The sequence below is a fragment of the Benincasa hispida genome, chromosome 9 (genome assembly GCF_009727055.1).
Source record: "Benincasa hispida cultivar B227 chromosome 9, ASM972705v1, whole genome shotgun sequence".
In the NCBI taxonomy this organism is placed as follows: domain Eukaryota; kingdom Viridiplantae; phylum Streptophyta; class Magnoliopsida; order Cucurbitales; family Cucurbitaceae; genus Benincasa; species Benincasa hispida.
This window is the reverse complement of record NC_052357.1, coordinates 89427256-89446904: the sequence shown is the minus strand read 5'-3', so window position 1 is coordinate 89446904 and position 19649 is coordinate 89427256. Positions and strand designations below refer to the sequence as shown.

Below are 19649 nucleotides of genomic sequence, written 5' to 3'. Positions count from 1 at the left end.
GTGCCACACACCTTCTCATGGTCCGAGAGGTGTTCACACATAGTAGAACTATGTTGTATTGTTCATTAGAGGGATCAATGGTACTTAAGGAGTAAGATGTAACTATAGGGGAAAAATGGTAAATTGGCCTAGTTGTACTTATGAGCATTTATGAAGGGTCATCGTACTGATGATTGGTTATATCCAATAGACTTAGAAATATATCTATGGTAAGAAGAATTCAGTTGTCGGTCTTTAGTGGAATGCCTGACAGTTAATGGATGGTGGATATCGTGGCTAAAGAGTTTAGTCAGTTATTCACATACCGTTGGAGCTTCGAGCCATAGGTCCATAAAGTCCCGTTGGTAGATTGGATAAAAGTTGAGAATCAGTTTTTGGATCAGTTTGAAATGTTCAAATTGACAAGAGGGTGCTCGATTTTATATGATATTATTGAGCTAATTAATTATATATGATATAATTAATTTTATGTATGAGATACATTAATTTGGAGGAAATTGGATATAAATATGATTTATATCTAGTGGAGGAAAAATACTACAGTTAATATATGATATTAATCCATAGGTTCTGAATATAATATGATTATATTTATTGTTTATTAATTGGACGGTTAAGGGATAATTGGTCGACGTCTCTTCTGTTTTCATAACGAATGAGTAAGATGAAGAATCGCTTTGAGACACTTATAGCTCATGGTGTGTTAAGCATTGGCGCGGACATAGTGTTGAAGTGTGTCATCGCTTAAAATCAGCCTATACGATAGTGTTGAATGATCGCTTAACGCTTACACCCGCGCACACTATTTACTAAATAATCGTTTAGCGCCTGAGTTTTTCTAAACGATCATATAGACGATCGCTTAGCTTTTCCTACACGATCATTTAGACGATCACTCGCCTTTTCATACACGATCATATAACCTAAATGATCAAGCATTTTGTCTATACGATAGACGAGCCTTTCTCGCACTTACTTGATCGTTGTATACGATCTATTTACTTCATTCTCTCTACCAAATTCGAACAAAACCCACCCTTTGGATTCTCAGTCCGAGAATACTGAGGGCTCTGAGTGGTGGTGTCGTCCCCGTTTCCTTCTGTTCGTGTGGAGACTGTTCGAGGTAGGCGATTGGGAGTTGCTGAACGATAGCTCGCCATTCCAGTGAAAGCGAGATTTACTGTGAAGAAAAATTCTTCAACTGGTATGATCTCTCGGTCTCTTATTTATTGATTCTCTAAGCATGCCAGTAATTTAACGTTGTGAATGCATATCTGTATGTTTGAATATATATGTGAAAATTTTGTCACAATGAATTGGAAAGATCCGCTTCCGCTCATAGGTACTTTTGAATAAAAGTTCCTTCACCTTCAATCCGTGTGGTCGAGAAATTGCATCCCTAAGCAGTCTAGAATCAGCTGTAGACCCTTTCCACCCTAGCAACACAAATATGAACTCACCAATTGTTGAACAGACGGCAAGCACATTCGTGGTTATCCCACCTTTCCAGGTACGATAGCGGGACGATCAACTGCACTTACATTGACCTTTATGTATGTGCCATCCAATGCACCCTGACAGTTCTGTATGGGATCATACATTGACAAAGGGATAAACATTTCCTAGTTTCCTAAAAATCAAGAACCTAATATTTAACTGGGAATGGAATTAAAATTGTTGTAATACCTCAAACCATTTACACCTACTGTCAGTGCAGTCACTTGTGATAGGCTCTGGTTTTTTCAACAGTAACTCATGAAGTTGTAGTACTGTGGTCAGAATGGACCTAAAATGCCTCAAAATAGTTTCACCAGACCGTGCGAATTGTTGTCCAACTACTCGGTTCTTGGACGTCAATGCATTGAGTAGGTGCCAGATGACCGACCATCGTAAGCATGTTACAGAGGTTGACAAAGTCCGTTTATCCATTTGCATGCTCTCACAACAGTAGACGTCATTCTCATAAATAAACCGAAAGAAGTTTAGCTGTCTAATTTGATGTCTAATGTAGGAGGTTTGGTTCTCTATTCTACGATGGTCATTTAGTAATAGAGCCAATGTTAAGAATAGTTGTCGATGGGACGTGGTGGTGATCGAAAGGATAGTAAAGACTTCTTCATTTTTCATATTTTGGGATAGAAACCTAAAACTCTAGGATACAAAAGGAAAAATAGTTTTATCAGGGATTGGACCTTCATTAAAATACATAACTTATATTAGAATTAGTACTTAAGATTATTTTGATTATTATCCCTTTCTTTAAAATGTTTTTTAAACAATTCTTTATTATTGTTGTTTAAGAAAAAAACTAAGTCAAAATTTAAGATTAATCGTAAATAGTCAACGAAATACCAACTTTTTAATACTAAATTGAATAATACGTACCGACTTTTTTTCTAAAACATTTTTCCGCTTTTTAATATTAAATTGAATAAGGTGTATCAATTGTACTATATTAAGAAGTTTTTCCATTTTTCCACTTTTCTAAAACATTTTTTCACTTTTAATGATAATATTTTCATTCATTAAATTGTACCTTAAATTGAATAAGGTGTATCAATTGTACCATATTAAGAAGTTTTTTGACCGTTTTGTTGTTCAAAATACTCTCTATTATTTCATAATTATATGCTTCATTTATAACTATTTAAATGTAAAAGATGGTAACCATAATGATTAATACAAAATTGTTATAAGTTGTAGCACTTGTAAATATTCGTACATCATCATTATCAAATGCACAAAAAAAATACAATTTATGAGTCAACTGTCAAATGTCCATTTTCAATGGGTAGTATACGAAAAAACCACAAATTACAAAGAATAGGAAAAAACCACAAACTAATGGCAGTGTACTTCAACTACAAGTCAAACCCAAATATACTACATTTAAAATTAGGAAAAACATATGTAATACATGAACCTCAAACTAATGGCAATGTTATTAGTTTGGGCTGAAAAACAACAAGGAAAGTATTTAGTTAGAAACTCACGGTATGTAAGACTAATAATTTAGGAATACATTTTGGATAAACGTATACATACTTATTTTACTTGGGGATTGTAGTTTGAGGATCAACGAACTACCGAATCGACTCTAGTACTGAAATGGTGTCGTCGTTAATGCCCATCAAATAAACCATGAACACATAGATAAGCAGAAGTGAATAGGAAGAAAATGTATATAATCCAAAAACAATGACAGCAAGGAATAACTCACCAGACTAACAAGGAATAACTCACCAGACTAACAAGGAAGGTAGTAGATTGTAGAGATTCATCAAGTGTACACAATGTGGGATACAAGTGATTTGTAGGAGAATAAATGTGATGGACCACATTTAAACTAAAGTAGAATATGTATAAATATAGTCGGCCTCAAACATCCATGACATGTAATTCATGAGTACGGAAAAATAAACATGGAATAGTTGACACCATGATATAGAAAATATAGTATAAATTCATATACAAGTTCATCAAACACACATACAAGCAGAAAACAACTCATACAAATATTTTTAAAATACTAAAGTATCAATAGAAAAAGTTTGCAAATAAACTGTGGAAAATCAAACCACTACCATATTAATATATGAACCTAAATAAATGATAGAGAGAACAAGAAAGTAGAAAGAAGTAAGTTGATGGAAATAACTCTCTTGCTTAAGAAAAAACATAAAACAACGAAGGATTCTCAAGTCAATTTAAGTTGGACATAAGTTGTTTTATAGAGGGAGAGAAGTGAAAGGGGGTAGTTGTTCACCCACCGTAATAATGGAGAGTAATAGAAGTAGTTCAACATTACATCAATAATTAAAGTAATGAGAACAATGGTGAAAAATGAACCAGCCTCCCATTAATCTATTTTCGGGAATTTCACTCTCTCTCTCTCTCTTTCTTTCTCTCGCTCTCTCTATCTCTTTATTTATCTCTTTCTCACTCTTTCTTTCTTTCTTTCTCTCTTTCTCGCTCTCTCTTTCTTTCTTTCTCTCTTTCCCGCTCTCTATCTCTTTCTCGCACTCTATCTCTCTTTCTTTCTCTTTTTCTTGCTCTTTATCTCTTTCTTACTATCTCTCTCTCTTTCGCGCTCTCTGTCTCTCTCTCTCTTGCTCTCTTTCTCTCTATCTCTCTCGCTCTCGGTCTTGGTTTTGCTTTCTCTTGGTCTCGTTCTTGCTCTCTCGGCTCGGTCTCGTTCTCTCTTGGTCTTGGTATCGCTCTCTCGGTCTCACTCTCGCTTTCTCTCGATCTCAGTTTCGCTCTTTCTTGGTTTTGATCTTTCTCTAGGTCTCGGTCTCGCTCTTTCTCGGTCTCAATCTCTCTCTCCCACTTTCATTAGTTTTATCAACAAAATTCATAAGAAATCATAAGATACGTATGAAACTGATTCAAACAAATCCCATCTAGAAACACATGCCAATCGAGCCCAAACACAACATAGATTCGAACATAACATAGCATGATATAGAATGAATAAAAAGGAATAAGAATAAACAAATAGAACATGAAAAATAATGAACAAATTTCATAAGAAATCATAAGATATGTATGAAACTGATTCAAACAAATCTCATATGAATAGAGGACCATCGAATCGGCAAGAGATTGAAATTAAATGAATGAGAAGGAATAAAGAAAAACAGACCAAATATGAAAATAGTGAAGAAATTTCATAAGAAATCATAATAGGTACTCATCATCAAAATTTTTGAACAAAAATTCATGGATAGGTACTCATCATCGGCCGAATGGGGTTTAGAAAATAAACTTGGATGGTATTCTCCCCCACTAAGCTTCAATTACTAAAACCAGTCCCCTACCAAGACTTCAATGCTGAACATTCGAGAAGCAACATGCATCAAGCCCCATAAACCAAACATAGAACAGGTCATGGGTGAACAGAGGACCATCGAATCGGCAAGAGATTGGTTTCAGGTTTTCATTGAAGCGACAAGGGTGAAGAAAGGAAACCCTTCTCCATGGAAGAACCAATGACGAGGAAGTGAAGTGATTTTAGAGGGTGAGAAAAAGAAAGAACGAAAGATCAACTGATATGAGAATAAAAAAACGACTTCCTCCCACTAAACTCAAAATCGAACACCCACTGATCATGCATCATATTGGAGAAAAGAAACGCCCTTCTCTATGATTGAACCAACGCTGAAAAATGTTTGAGGAGAGAGAAATGAAAGAACCAAAATGTCAGGAAAAGGGTGGGAAGATGAGTTGCGATATCGGTGGGTAAAACCTAGCACTGTGGGGATGTGGGGATCAGATATGGGTAACTGGGATGTTGGTGGTGGGGATGGGTAGCTGGGATGTTGGTGGCTCAAACAGTGACTTTTAAGTCACTTACATGATATGTCTTCTCAACTTCGACCCCAAACGAGCCCCTAATATTTATAATAGTAAGAAAGAAAATGATCCGAATTTAAAAGACTTTAGGCAAATTTAACGGTACCCATTTCTCATCTTCGTATTGACTAAGGCAAGAGTCTTATCCACAATCCACAGCAGAAATTCCCCAACTGAAAGAAACACCGCCTGAGCTACAATGGCGATTCTCTGTGCTTCCTCCTCTACACCCACTTTCTCTTTACATTCCGCTCTTACCAATGGAAGCACAACTAACAGAGCCATTCCCAAAAACTCACTCCTTCCTCATTCAAAATCTTCTTTTCTTTTAACCCACACCACGATTTCTCTGAACTCCAACCCGAGGAGTTCGCTTCTTCAATTGCGAGCTCAGGAGCTGGATCGTGTCCCTTTAGAACAGCGGTGGATGTTCGAGGGCGACGAGCTTGACGGCCCTGTACGTCTGTAAATCTTTCCTTACGTTTGTTTGTTTGTTTGTTTTCGCTAAATCTGGTATTGTGGATTTGAGACTAATTGAACTCGTTCTATGCATAAGACGTTAATGGGTTCCGAGAAGACCTAAAACGCCTGTCGAATTTTGTTATCCCGATACTTAAATGAGCTCTCATTTAGTTGGGTTGTTGTCTTTGTTGTTTATTTGGGGGCTATTACATCAAACTTCTGGCTTCTCCAGATTGCAATGTCCCTCTCCATTAATATATTGAAGTTATTTTTACAGAAACCATCAACAAAAAAACTTGGTACAACTATAATTGTCCTTTACAAAAATCTCTTTTTTCTTGTTAGGCCATTTTGATGCCCATTATTTCCTGTTTCTGCTAGCTGTTTATTTATTTTCAATTGTCAGATTGGATGCTTAGCAGTCATTATTCTTTTTCATTCAGGACATATGGAATAAAACGTGGTACCCGAAGGCTGCAGATCATGTGAACACAGAAAAACCTTGGTATGTGGTTGATGCCACCGATAAGATTTTGGGAAGACTAGCTTCGACCATTGCCAATCATATCCGAGGGAAGGACTTGCCAACCTACACTCCTAGTGTGGATATGGGGGCTTTTGTGATTGTGGTATGTGGTTGTACTTGTACATAATGTTTTATTTTGACTTTCATAAAAAAGAATGATCTATTGTGGCTGTATTCACTACAACATTGATTGAGAGCTATGCATATGCGCTTTTGTCTACACAACTTGAACTTTCTTGCTATCTCGATTCATTTAGTTGCTTATTCGTTGTCTCCCATGGACTATACTTATTCTCTTGATCCTACCTAGGTAAATGCAGAAAAAGTTGCCGTGTCTGGTAAAAAGAGGACACAAAAACTATACAGGAGGCATTCAGGGCGACCAGGTGGTATGACAGTAGAAACTTTTGACCAGCTACAGCAGAGAATTCCTGAAAGAATTATTGAGCATGCTGTTCGTGGTATGCTTCCAAAAGGGAGGGTAAGTGATTCCTACTACTTAAGTGCTATATTGTCTCCCATGTGTTATACTTATTCTCTTGTTACTACCTAGACTATTTTGAGGGTGCTAGAGTGATTGCAAAAGTTTTGAGCAACACTCCTTTTAGAAAATTGTGTCAAAAGATTATGCAGAAAGTATATTTTCTACTCTATCTGGTTGATCAGTTTTGATAGAAGCTTAAGTAGGTCGGTTAAGACAGGTTTTGGTTGCTGTAGACTATTGGTTAGTTATGTTCCATCTCACAGAAGAGTTCCTCAAACTTGTCACCAATGGGGTTTACAGCTTCAGATCCCCATATAAGTTGTTCCAATAGTTCTCACATTCTACAACATAGGACTCTGAGTTGGTGTATATGACAAATAATCGTGTCTTTCAGTTTATTAGAAGAAGAATCTCCAGTGATAGGAAAATAAGATTTCTGGTGGCCTTTCAAAATCTCTTCAAGAGGATTTGACAACTTGGATTGTGATTTGTTAGGTTAATCGTGTGGAGGATATGACAAGAATGAGTTGCTTGGGAAAGTTTGAAGTGCTTGAGAAACTGTAATAGGCATTCTGTTGGTTACATTTAATAGTAAAAATCTTTGACCCTTTATGATCAAACTGTCACTACCAGAATCCAAGACCTGTACGGTTGATGGAGCCTGACAACTGTGTATAGGGTGATTTCTTGGCAATTCAGGACCAGAGAAGCTAATAAATTTGCGCTGTAGATTTTGAAATTTTTTGGTTGTCTTTTGAACTACAATCAGTGATTTGGAAACTTCATGCCTTCCGAATACCAAGTATATGTCAAAAGATAAATTTGGGTATCGGATAACCTTATCTTAAGTTCAGCTCCCTAACAAGAACACAGTAAAATAAAATCTATGTTAGGAAAAAGAAACGAATTTTTATAAAGAAAATTAAAGAGACCTGCATCATCCTTTGAAGAATTCGTTCATGACAAACCGGCAGTTGGTTATACGTGGTGAATTCTAACGTAGGAACTTCTTGTTGTCAGTTCTCTGAGACAATGTATGAAACTTTTCTTTAGATTGTTCTCAAGTAGCTAAGAAGTATTTGCCTTGCTTGAAATACTGTTAACTATCACACTTTTTATTTCCTGTAAACTGCTTCATATTGTGGTGCCTAGGGGTTTTGTTTCCTGCTTCCGTTGATGTTCCCGATATTTTATTGGCTGTTTCAAACCATGGCAATTTATGTGCAGCTTGGAAGAGCACTTTTTAACCACTTGAAGGTTTACAAAGGACCAGACCATCCACATGAGGCACAAAAGCCAGTTGAGCTGCCAATTAGGGACAAAAGGATAAAAAAAGATAGTTAGTATAAACTACTAAGAGCAAACAAAAGACGAAGAGGTGAAGCTCTCTTTTCCGAGGTTTCCGATGTTTGTAGAATCAAGTTGGAGTTTTCATGCTTCAACTCAATTTGATATCAGTATTTGATCTGTATTTCGATTCCAAATCTTAGTCTCCTCTGATAACATCTTAGTCTAGTCCTAAGTTGCGTTTTCAAAGTTCTTAATTCGGAAGAGGACGTCTCTAATTGTTGCCCCTGTTGAAGGTCGTGATATTGGTATTTTGATTGCATTTGTTGATTGATTTCTCTATTTAGAGAGTTTCCTCTTGGTGTAGAAATGGCCAAAGGTTTTAACGACAATGTGCATTTTTTTATTTCACAATTATTTTGATTTCATTTAGAATCAGCTAAAAAATTACACAAGATTCTTTAAAAACCTAAGAAGCACGGATGCATATCATATTTTTAAAATTTAGGATATAGATACAATAGAGATGCATGTTTTTAAAATTTAGGATATGGACACAACTCAAATGCATTGATTAATACATTTTGAAAATATCACTTTTATACCAGAAGAAAATTCAAGGTTGATGAATCTATGCATTTATATGTTAAAAAAATTAATCCAATATATCATGCTCAATTTATATTTTTGTTATACACGTATCTATTAGGTAGACATAAATACATCCGTGAATGCATGTCTAACAATTGTTGAATCTATTTCTCAAAAAAAAAGAAAAAAAAAAAAAGTTAAATCTACTTTGTATAGCAAGTATCTTAACACATCTAATTACACTAACAACTGTCAATTCATGTCCAAATATCGATGTTCAATTATTCAACATTGGTCGAACACGAATACATAAACCTAATAAAGTTGTACTTAGTTAAAATCTATATTGAACAAATTGAGGGATAAAAGCATTTTTTTAAAAGGAAAATTGCTCATATCAATGAAAATCATTACCAATTTGATTTCACATTCCTCTCGAATTAGGCAATGAGGACTTTTAAAGAATTTTGAACGGAATCCTAATATCGGGTCCAAGGAATATAAATGGATTATTTCCCTAAGAAGTTCTATAAATTTGAGAAACACAGTTATCTAAAGTCTATCCTTTGATTCTCTATGAACTAGGAAAGGGAAGGGGAGAGAACTTTAAATTTGAAAAGATTTTGGATCCCAGTACACTAGGAAAGCAATTGCCATTTGCTAGAGATGAAAAGCTGCTCTTTCTCTGGGCCATAAGATACACATTGCAATTCCAAAAGGCTGGACAAACACAATCACTCTAGAGAAAGAGTGATTTCTATTTGCACCAACACGAGTATTATGGAGCATGCTAGTAGATGAATGTGACATGTAAAATCAATGTTGTACTAGGCCACAAATATATTCCTCCATCCCATTGCATTCCACATGAACAAATATTAAAAAGTTCAACTATATCTTATATAGAAAAACCAAAGCAATTCAAACCTAACACAAAACTTAGATGTTATATTCAAATTCATGAATACTTTTTCTACCATTCAATCTCCCTACCACAACAACAGAAACTAAATGATTGTTGTAATGCAGGTTTGAAATCAACCAAAGCAGAGAGTGTTCCTCAGCTTTAAGATGGCATAAATCGTATCAATAACAAGATACAAATTAAGCAACAGAAGAAAGAAACTAAACTAGAAAGCTAAATACTTTACTGCTACCACAACATTGAAGAGCTGCTAAAATTTTACATGCTAGTCACGCTCGGCATCTTCAATCTCTTCATCCTCTGGTACTCCGCGAAGATAGAGAACATTGTTACACCTGCCAAGAAAAAACAGGAAAATTGTCATGTTTGATGTCAGAAATCGTGGAGTAATTCATCATTAAGCATGAAAGTTCCAAATTTAAAAGGGCATGACCAAGTCCACCATGCACCAGACAAAGACTACAAACACTAGCGTTGCAAATATGCCAAAATACAAAACTACAAGATAACAAAGTACTTGAGATATTTGGAACTTCCCCACTCTTGAATATACTCACTCAAGCCTTAACTACTAAACAATTCTCCGCTCTCCTCTTTTATTAACCTTGTGAAAGAATAATATACCCTTCGCAGTCTATTAATATTCCCAACAACATGCCTATCATATTACTACCAACAAATAAGAATAGATGCATCGGGCATTGTGAATTTTCAATCACTGAGAGAAGGTTACCTGATCAATATTTCTCCAAGACTCCCCGTAAATTGTCCGTCGATGTATTCCTCAGTATTGGCAAGCTGTATTTAAAAAGTTGTATGCTGAATCAGCCACTAAAAGAGACTATGGGCTTACTTGGAAACGTTTTTCAAATAAATTTTCTAGTTTTCAGAACAAAGAATTCGGAGAAAAGGTTGATTTTACTTCACATCTTTTAATTTGTAACCATTGATGATCTATATTTCAGAACAAATGAAGTTACTCTTCCTTTTGATAATATTAAAACAAATAAGGGAGTGGTGAAGCAAACCTACGACCCCTTGGAGGAAGTAGAGATGCCTAAACCACTTGACTATGCATATCAATTACAAGTTTACAATATGCACGATAAATATTGATTGAGAAAACTAAAATGGACACATATCATCCAAACTGGTTTTTCAGAAAAAGCAGAGCACTATGAAATAAGAAAATGATAAATAATTGTAAGAGCCACGAGGGAACTTCTAATACAAGCAGAGAACACATCAAATGAGATTCAAATTATATTCAGAGATGAAGGACATTGAATCGGCAAGTGCAAAGTTCGAAAAATCTCTCATGAAAACAGACAATTACACCAAATTCCCTTCTCATACTACATAAATTCATTAGAGTCAAAATAGTTCACGGATACTCCGTTATAAACTAAGTCCGGAAGTAGAGGGAGACTCAAAAACAATAAAGATACGATCATACTGGAAAAGAAATATCTAAATTAGTTTCAATTGAAGTAGAAAACACACCTGCAAGTTCATGTACGAGTCCACTGAGACAAGAAATCCTGAAATGTAAAGGAAAGTCAGTACAGCTCCAGAAGGCAAGAAGAAAGGGGGAAAACAAACAGCAGATGGAAGCAAACCTTTGTACTCCATCCCCCACTTGAGTTTCACAACCACAGTCTTTCCAGTTAAATTGTTCAAAAATGGCTTTGGGTTAACTGGGATGCTCTACAATGTCCAAACAACCAAATTGAAGAATTAAGCGCGCCATTTACAAATCAAGGAAAAATGGGGAGGGGAACTTAACCAACCAAGAATCAACACAACAGAAGAATCAGTGAAATCAATCGAAATTCATCCAATAATCTAATACTACATACAGGTACATTAACAATCTTCCCACATTGAAAATCAAGGAAAAAGAAAATTCTTGCTTACCATGGTTTCAAAGTGACAAGCAAGGACTTCTGGTCGCTGTAAGTCTCACGGTCGAAACTCGCCAGATGAATAAGAATACGATGGGGGGACTTGAATGGCGACTGGACTGAAATGAACAGAGGGCTGCGGCTGATGCACGGCTGAAGACGCAAGGGAGGAGAGAAAAGGAGAGAGGTTAGGGTTATTTCTAAAATTAGAATATTTCTAGGTCAAATCTACACAACTTGTTAAGTGATTTGTACAAATAACTCCCCTCAAAATCAAGCTTAAACCATTGCAAACAGAATAATAATAAAACCAGTTATTGATTGTCTACCCAAAGTATTGCCGGCCCAATTCGGATAAAAAAAGTTGTGAGATTAAGACCACGAGAGGATTTCCTAGACAAAGGGCCCTTTGAAGCAGTACAAAGAACATATCTCAAAACATATGATTAAACAAATACAAATGACACAAAGTAGCGAAGAGTGCACGAACGGAGACAACTTGTTAATAATAAAGGCAATATTTGCGAAGAGAGCCCCATTCTTCAGCCATTCAAACAAACCCAAAAGCCTAAAACACTCCATTTTCTAATCCTCGGAAAAGTCATAAAGAACATAGCGTCCCCTCCACTAAAGATGCTCAGTGTAAGCACCATCATCACAGATCACATTGAGAAGAATGTAATCTCGTAAAAAGTAGATATTAAAATAACCAGAGATGGGTAAGCAAAGTTTTATGGCAACTAGTACATCGAGATTATGAAATTCACAAGATAACTGAGACTATGAAATTCTAAATTACTCAAATCCTACAGCAATACCTCAGCAAAACTACCACGTGGGTCGCGAGCGGTGGACGTCAACTGAGAGAGAAAGAGAGGCGCGCGGCGGACAAAGTGGCGAGCGGCGGACGCAAACTGAGACGAAGTAACTAAGCGAGCGGCAAAGATCGAGGAACTGAGACGAACTGACGAAGTAACCCTATTATAAGCGGGTCGGTCGATTCGGGTCGAATTACAGTTAAAAACCGAGCCGAGTTTTCGGCAGTTGGGCGAATTGGGTAATATGGGCCCCGTAATGGAGCCCATCAATGAAAGCCCGTGGGCTACCCAAAAGCTCCATGGTAAATTACAAAATTCTTCTTTGTTTTTTTTTTTTTTTTTTTTTTTAAATAATAAAAATTGAGTTGATCAACTTTTAATTTTGTATCAAATAGATCTATGAACTTTTAATTTTGTGTTTACAAGGTCTCATTTTTTACGAAACTGACTTATTTGATAACTGTTTCCGTTTCTTATTTTTAAATTTTAAGAAACGTTCCTAAAAAATGGATCAAATTTGAGAAACAACAAAAGTAATTTCTCCTATTTTTATTTCTATTTTTATTATACTGTTTTTTTAAATAATTTTTTTCTCAACTTTTGGTGTATTGGTATTAGACACCTATGATAATCTATTTGCCTTTTGTCAATCATGGGTTCAAATCCTACCTGAAGCAATTTTTTGGGAACATTTTCGATTTTTAACTTCATTATTTTTTTTTTTTTTTTTTGAAGAATCTATTTCTTCATTACACTTCTATATATTTATGAATTTTTTATTTACAAAAAAAATTCTCTAACATTTATATTTTATTTTAATTTTGAATTTAAAAATTCTCTCATATTTATATATTATTTTAATTTTCGATTTGTATAATAATTTTGTTATATTTCAAATTTCAACTCTCAAGATTGACATTTTTTTTGTTTTTTCTTTTATATTTATTTCCATCTTTTATATTTTATTTATTTTCTTTAGTTTTTGCTATTTACAAAAAATAATTCTACTATATTTATATTTTATTTTATTTTTGAAATAAAAAAATTCGAATATTTAGATTTTTTATTATTTTAATTTTCAATATGTATGTTACTTTTTTATATTTCAACTTTTGAGTATTAAATTTTGCATTATTTGTGCCTATATATCATTTTAATTCTAATATGTTTAGTATATTTAAAACCGAGTAGAATTTTAACAATATATAAATTTTACTGACTAAGACATTTATTTAGCTTACTTTTAACATTTTACAACTAGATATTTACATGATAATATAATTAAGTTGGATTTAACTTAGCATCATTTAAGACAAATGACTCGAGTTAAAAATGATAGTGTCGTTCAAATTTGGACAACATATGAAGGATATGATACAAATTTGTTATTATATTTAGTTGTCATCAAGATTACTTGTATTAGATGACATAAACTTTTGATCCTTTTTTTTTTTGTATTATATTGCTACATAAAAAAAGAAGAAAGAAATAGTCATCAAACAAATTTTTGTTTTTGTTTATTTCTTTTAAAAAACAGGAAACGAAAATAATTATCAAACAGAGTCTTGTTTTTTTGTTTTCAAAAAAGAAGAAATAAGAAATAGGAAACGAGAAACAAAAAACTAAAACATTATCAAACGGACCAAAATTGCTTGACGATGATGTTAGCAAAAAATCTCAATTCTATCTTAATATCCATTTTCCCTTCCCTATTCCTTTCTTCCCCCTCCAATCAAAATTTTCATGTGACAATTATCAACTAACCCATCAAAACTTTTCTTTATTTCAGAGCATTCCAACCAATCTTCTTCTTTTCTTTCATGCAGTTTTTGTCCTCAAGTCATATATTTATTATGTTTTTTTTAAAAAAAAAAAATTGGAAAACACTTGAATTTTTCTTTGCTTTGTTATCTTTAAAATAGTTTGTTTATTATAATTAAAAAAATTAAAACTATAAAAAAAAATACTCAACTTCCAGAAAAAAAATTAAATATGAAACGATATGACAATGACGATCCAAATTTTCATTATATATCACCACCATTATTATTTTAAGTTCTAGTTTTCGTGTAAAATTTCAAAGAATTTCTTTTATAAGGATAGATTGAAACGCTTATAGATCAATGATAATATTGTAACTTTTAAAATATGTGTAGTATTTATAAAACACCAAATTTAGGGAAATATGTTTGTATCGTAGAAAAACCCATGCTAGGTCTTAGACAACAAATTCTTTACACCGACTAGTTTCATTGTTTGAGCTATTTATGTAGAACAAGTACAATATTACTCTTTAGAAAACCACTTTGTCAATTTTAATGCTGAAAGGGATCAACCTAAAATTTTCTCACTTATTCTTATTCGTTGTTCTCTTTGTTTTTCATGAAAGACATCGCTTATTAATACCAAATAAGTTGTTCCCAGTACTTAGAAAATCGATCCAAATATGAGTGTATATACAAAAGGTAGATAATCTCAAAAGTAGCAGGTTTAGAATTCATTGTCAGTATTTTGTAATGTATAATAATAGATTACACTCATGTATGATTTGATTTTGGATATTCCTAGTATTAATTCGAATAACATTTCCCGTGTCACGTTGAATAAGTAAATCATCTTGATTGAACTAGAAAAAAAAAATCAGTACATTCACAAACAATTTTCATTAGTATATTCCACCATAGCTACATCATATGAAATTATAAATGACTTGTAAAATGGCTCAATAAGAACATTATTAAAAACAATCGCCCCTTAACCTCTTTTTACTGCACAACCCATTAAAGAAATCTTGACATCTGATCTGACAAATATGAACAGGCCAAGAACATGCAAGATTGAACCTTTCTAAATGATCATCCTTACCCATAGGACACCACTTATCTGAATATTTACAATTCTTATTACGAGCAAAACACACAATTTTCTGCCCATTGTCTGATTTATAGACGGACATTCAGAAGAAACACAATTCTATTATGCACAGCATAGCCCATTTGGACAAGGCTATGGCGTCGAGCAATCAGAAGCCATTGTATAAACTAACAGATCCATCAACCTAACATTATAAGAAAGCAAAACAATGGAGTGAGGTAGATATTGAGTAAGATATTTACATGACACCAAGCACCTATTTGTACAGTTAATTGGTTCCGAGCAGAAGTGGTATGTATGAAGCGGTAGACAATGGCCTTGGATCTGATATGAAACGAAAACAAATAAACAGTCAAGTAAAAGAAGAAAAAAACGCATTGAGGTAGAATCCATTATGCACATACCTTCAAGTTCTATACAAAGCCAATCTTGTGCGCATATTAAAGCTTGACGAATATTGGGGCTTAAGGAACTTCGACAGCGGTCGAGAACTCGACCTCCAGTGCTAAATGCCAACTCGGGTGCAATGCTTGACATGGGAGTCCCGATAACATCACGAGCCATCATGGACAATATAGGGTACCTTGGCGTGTGGACTTTCCACCAGTTTAATATGTTGAAATCGCAGTTTCGAGGAAACACTGGTTCCTCTAAATATTTGTCCAAATCAGAGATCAGACTTTGACCTTGGGAAGTCACATGAAGAAACTTGTCAAAGCCTTTTAGCCTGTCCCTAGAGTCATTGCTCGCCCCAGGTAAACTGCTTCCACACAAAGCTGAATCTTGATCAACCATCGTAAAGCAGATTGAATATGCATCATAAAGTTCCCTGATAGCATCAAAAACTTCCTTGATACGGTCCAAGGCCGTACTACCGTAAATCTGCGAATAATAGTATTCAACCAATTTCATTTTGAACCTTGGATCTAGAACTGCAGCAACTGCCAAAGCCAGACTGCATTTGCTCCAATATTTATCAAACTTAGCCTTTATTTTCAAAGCAAGGGAGTTGAGAAAATTATCTGAGCTTTTGCACCACTCGATTAATTGGATGTGAACATCACATATCTCAGGAAAATATATATTTGCCGTAGGAGATTTGTTGCCCGAGAAGATGTTCACAATTTCGACAAAAAGTTTCAAATAGTCAGCAACACTAGTTGTCCATTCCCACTCTAAAGCAGTAAGAGCCGATGCATAATGAGGATCCTCCTTTTGTAGAAGATTAAATGCACCTTTGTATTCCACGGCTGTCTCAAGCATGAAATATGTTGAATTCCATTGACCAGGACTGTCAGGGACCAATATCTTCTGACTGGTGATCCCAACTTGATGAGCCATCTCATTGAACCTCCTTTGAGTGATTTGTGAACTTCTGATATATTTAAAACTCCCTCGGATCTTTTGGTTAACCTCTCGCATCGCTTCTATCACGTCTTCAGCAATTGCATTCATGGTATGTGCAGCAGAGCATACGTCAAATAGTCTACCGTTACTCAACAGAGACTTTTTCTTCGATACGTGTTCTTTAATTCTTCTAATTATCTCGTCATTGGTTGAAAAATCATCAAATGTCAGTGCAAACAGCTTACAGTCAATGTCCCAGTCCATCAGGCATTTAATAATCACGTCTGAGAGCATATCCTCTGTGTGAGAAGAATCAAGTGTGACAAAATTCAAAAGCTTCTTTTGTAATTTCCAATCCTCATCAATATAATGTGCAGTCAAGCATAAATAATCAATATTTTCTGATGAAGACCACATTTCAACCGAAACATTAATTCTACCCTGCAATCTATTAATAGTTTCAAAAATCTTCTCTTTCTCCTTTTGATAGATTTCCATACAAGAAAGCTCAACAGTGCTATTGGGTAATATCTCAAACAATGGTTGAACATTTTTGACAAAAACTTTAAACCCTACATGCTCAACAATAGACAATGGATAACCGTGCAATATGATCATACGAGCAAGATCATTCTGACTCCGCTCTTGATCAAACTTACTACTCGCAATGGTGACTGCTTCATCCCTTCTCTGATTCGGGTCATATTTCACGATTGCTGATTTAAACTCGTCTTTTCTCTGCCCTTCATCAAAGCCGATGTTTGCAAGACCACTTGAACTATCCTTTTTTAATCTCTTGGCTGCAAGTAGTTGAGAAACGTCGTAATTGGATCTTTTTAGACATCGCATCAAGTGGTTTCTTAGATGTGTGGTTCCACTATTACTTGAGCCACTGAGCTTCTTGTTGCAATGCACACAAACAGCATAACAAATGTCAGCCTTTCTGACCCTCTCAAAGTGATTCCAAACTATCGATGTCAACCTCTTCGGTTTCTTAATAGTTGAGTCGTTAGACATCTCCATTGCATGGAGTTATAAACCAAATTCTGTACAAAGCAAAAGCGATAACAAGAACAATTCTTTCAATACTTTCTATATAGCTAGCACAAAAGAGACTAGCTTCTCAATTGTCCCATTTATAAAACAATGTAAAGATTTAAATTCTTCAGATTATGGTTCATAGAAAAATGGAACGCAGATAACAAGGATATAAAAAACAACTTAAATTCAAATAAAATTGCAAATAAACGAGTTAAAGAATGGGATGCAACTCAACTATGGACTACATGAATAAATGGAACAGAATTTCAAACAACATTCGGAATAAACGGATAAAAAAGTACTTACGATCTTAAAACTCTCCCATTGTTTGGGCCAAACCCAACTCATCAGAACTGTTACATACTTAAGAATGCCCTTTCCATCTATCAGGGGAGAGATAGAGATAGAGAGAGAGAGAGAGAGAGAGAGAGAGATTGAAAACAACTGAGGAATTGTTCAAGAAATAATTGATGAAAACCATAAAAACCAATCATCAGTCAATTCACATTAGCTAGCACCCAATAGAAAATGATCATGAAGTTGACAAGATAGATGGCCAGTGTCGAACAATATCTACTGTAAGAGAGATCACAACTAAAAGTCTCATGTTGTCCTAGCATTTTCACGAGTAAAATGAATCACAATTATGATGGCAAACAATACCAAAGCAAGAGAATCAACTAAAAACTTCGAGCCCATCCAAGAAAGAAGAATCACATTTTCATGAAAAACCAAAATTTGATAAATTTCCAGCAGAGATGACAAAAGTTCATCTCGAATTCCCTCCAAAAACAGAAATTATAGGAACATAAACACCATAAATTACATGAAAAGACAGAAACTGCTAAAACAGCTAAGTAGAAAACAACAAAAGAAGCAGCACAAAACAGCTAAGTAGAACCATAATTCGAAATGGGTCTTACAGAAAATTGTGGAATTGAAGTTTCTCCCTTTGGCAATGGTGGAGTCGGATTGGATAGTCCGACAGGGTTAGGAGACAAAAAGAAAGAATCCCAAATACGGATTAGAGAAGGTGAAACCAAAACCAAACCGATGCGCAACTGGGTTCATCCGATCATCCTGAAACCTAGATGGCTGGATTGCACAATTCGGGTGGGTCGACGATCGCAAGAGCGAATTGGTAGTCAAATTGAGTGTGATGGGAAAAGCAAAGTGGAGGAGAAATCGAATATTGTAGAAGGAATCAACCCAGATTTTGGTCCGTCAGGATTTTTGGGTTTTTTTTTTTTTGGCTTTGGGTAGATGGGTTGGTTGGATTTTAATGGCGCTGGGTTGGACCATGAGTTTTCTATTGGTTCGAGTTCGAAACGATGAAAATCATAAGATATATATCCACTTGCTTGTAAAAGTTTGTTACTACGTACTAACATCTCTACATCCAATACAAGGGGTTAATAAAGCATCAAGTTACCTATAGAATCGTAGAAGATAGAAAATTGGCTAGATTAAGTATTAATTAAGATCTAAAATTAAGATATAAAGATATTCTCTTCAACATTATCATTAAAAAAAACAGTCTTTACATCTATTTGTCATATTTCATAGTCATAATATGTTACTATAGACAAGAGAATTCTTGTAAACTTTAACATAACAATCGGAGAAAAAGTTTCTTCATAGTCAATCTCTTCTCTCTGGGTATAATCCTTTGCTACAAGTCTAGCTTTGAAGGTCTGTATCTTCCCATCTGCATCTCTTTCTCTTATAAATTTATTTGCACCCTATGAGTTTTATCCCTTTGGGTAGATCTACAAGCTCTCATACTAAATTGGTGTACATTGACTCCATTTCAAGGTCCATTGCTTTGATCCATTGGTTCTTATCTACGTTGCATGTCGATGGGACAATGGATTCTCAATGCCATCATTAGGTATGACGACTTGAGTTTCAGTTAAACCCAAGTAGCGGTCAGGTCGTGATACAATCCTCCTACTACATCGAGGCATTCTCAACAATTGAGAAGAACGAGACAAACCTGAAAAACTAGCTTCTTCATCAACTCTTGTTGAAGGAT

General features: G+C 34.8%; 3 protein-coding genes across 4 annotated transcripts; 1 reads left to right on the top strand and 2 right to left on the bottom strand.

Moving 5' to 3' along the window:
- The first annotated feature begins 5458 nt into the window (after positions 1-5458).
- On the top strand, positions 5459-8474 carry LOC120084487 (50S ribosomal protein L13, chloroplastic). The gene is made up of 4 exons (XM_039040283.1): positions 5459-5812; positions 6261-6446; positions 6654-6824; positions 8055-8474. The coding sequence occupies exons 1-4, from the start codon at positions 5555-5557 to the stop codon at positions 8169-8171; spliced, it is 732 nt and encodes a 243-aa protein (XP_038896211.1). The 5' UTR covers positions 5459-5554; the 3' UTR covers positions 8172-8474.
- A 1159-nt stretch (positions 8475-9633) lies between these two features.
- LOC120085368 (probable small nuclear ribonucleoprotein F) lies at positions 9634-12507 on the bottom strand. The gene is made up of 6 exons (XM_039041315.1): positions 12353-12507; positions 11548-11687; positions 11250-11337; positions 11134-11171; positions 10364-10428; positions 9634-9965 (listed from the first exon to the last, which is right to left on the bottom strand). The coding sequence occupies exons 2-6, from the start codon at positions 11548-11550 to the stop codon at positions 9896-9898; spliced, it is 264 nt and encodes an 87-aa protein (XP_038897243.1). The 5' UTR covers positions 11551-11687; positions 12353-12507; the 3' UTR covers positions 9634-9895.
- A 2582-nt stretch (positions 12508-15089) lies between these two features.
- LOC120086078 (zinc finger BED domain-containing protein RICESLEEPER 1-like) lies at positions 15090-18914 on the bottom strand. Of its 2 annotated transcripts, XM_039042513.1 has the most exons (4): positions 18538-18914; positions 17921-17997; positions 15631-17619; positions 15090-15550 (listed from the first exon to the last, which is right to left on the bottom strand). In XM_039042513.1, exons 3-4 carry the CDS (start codon positions 17594-17596, stop codon positions 15495-15497), a joined length of 2022 nt encoding a protein of 673 aa, XP_038898441.1. In that variant the 5' UTR covers positions 17597-17619; positions 17921-17997; positions 18538-18914; the 3' UTR covers positions 15090-15494. The 2 variants fall into 2 exon arrangements, with proteins under 2 accessions (XP_038898441.1, XP_038898440.1); XM_039042512.1 differs by lacking the exon at positions 17921-17997 and having other exon boundaries at positions 18538-18913.
- Between the last annotated feature and the right edge of the window lie 735 nt (positions 18915-19649).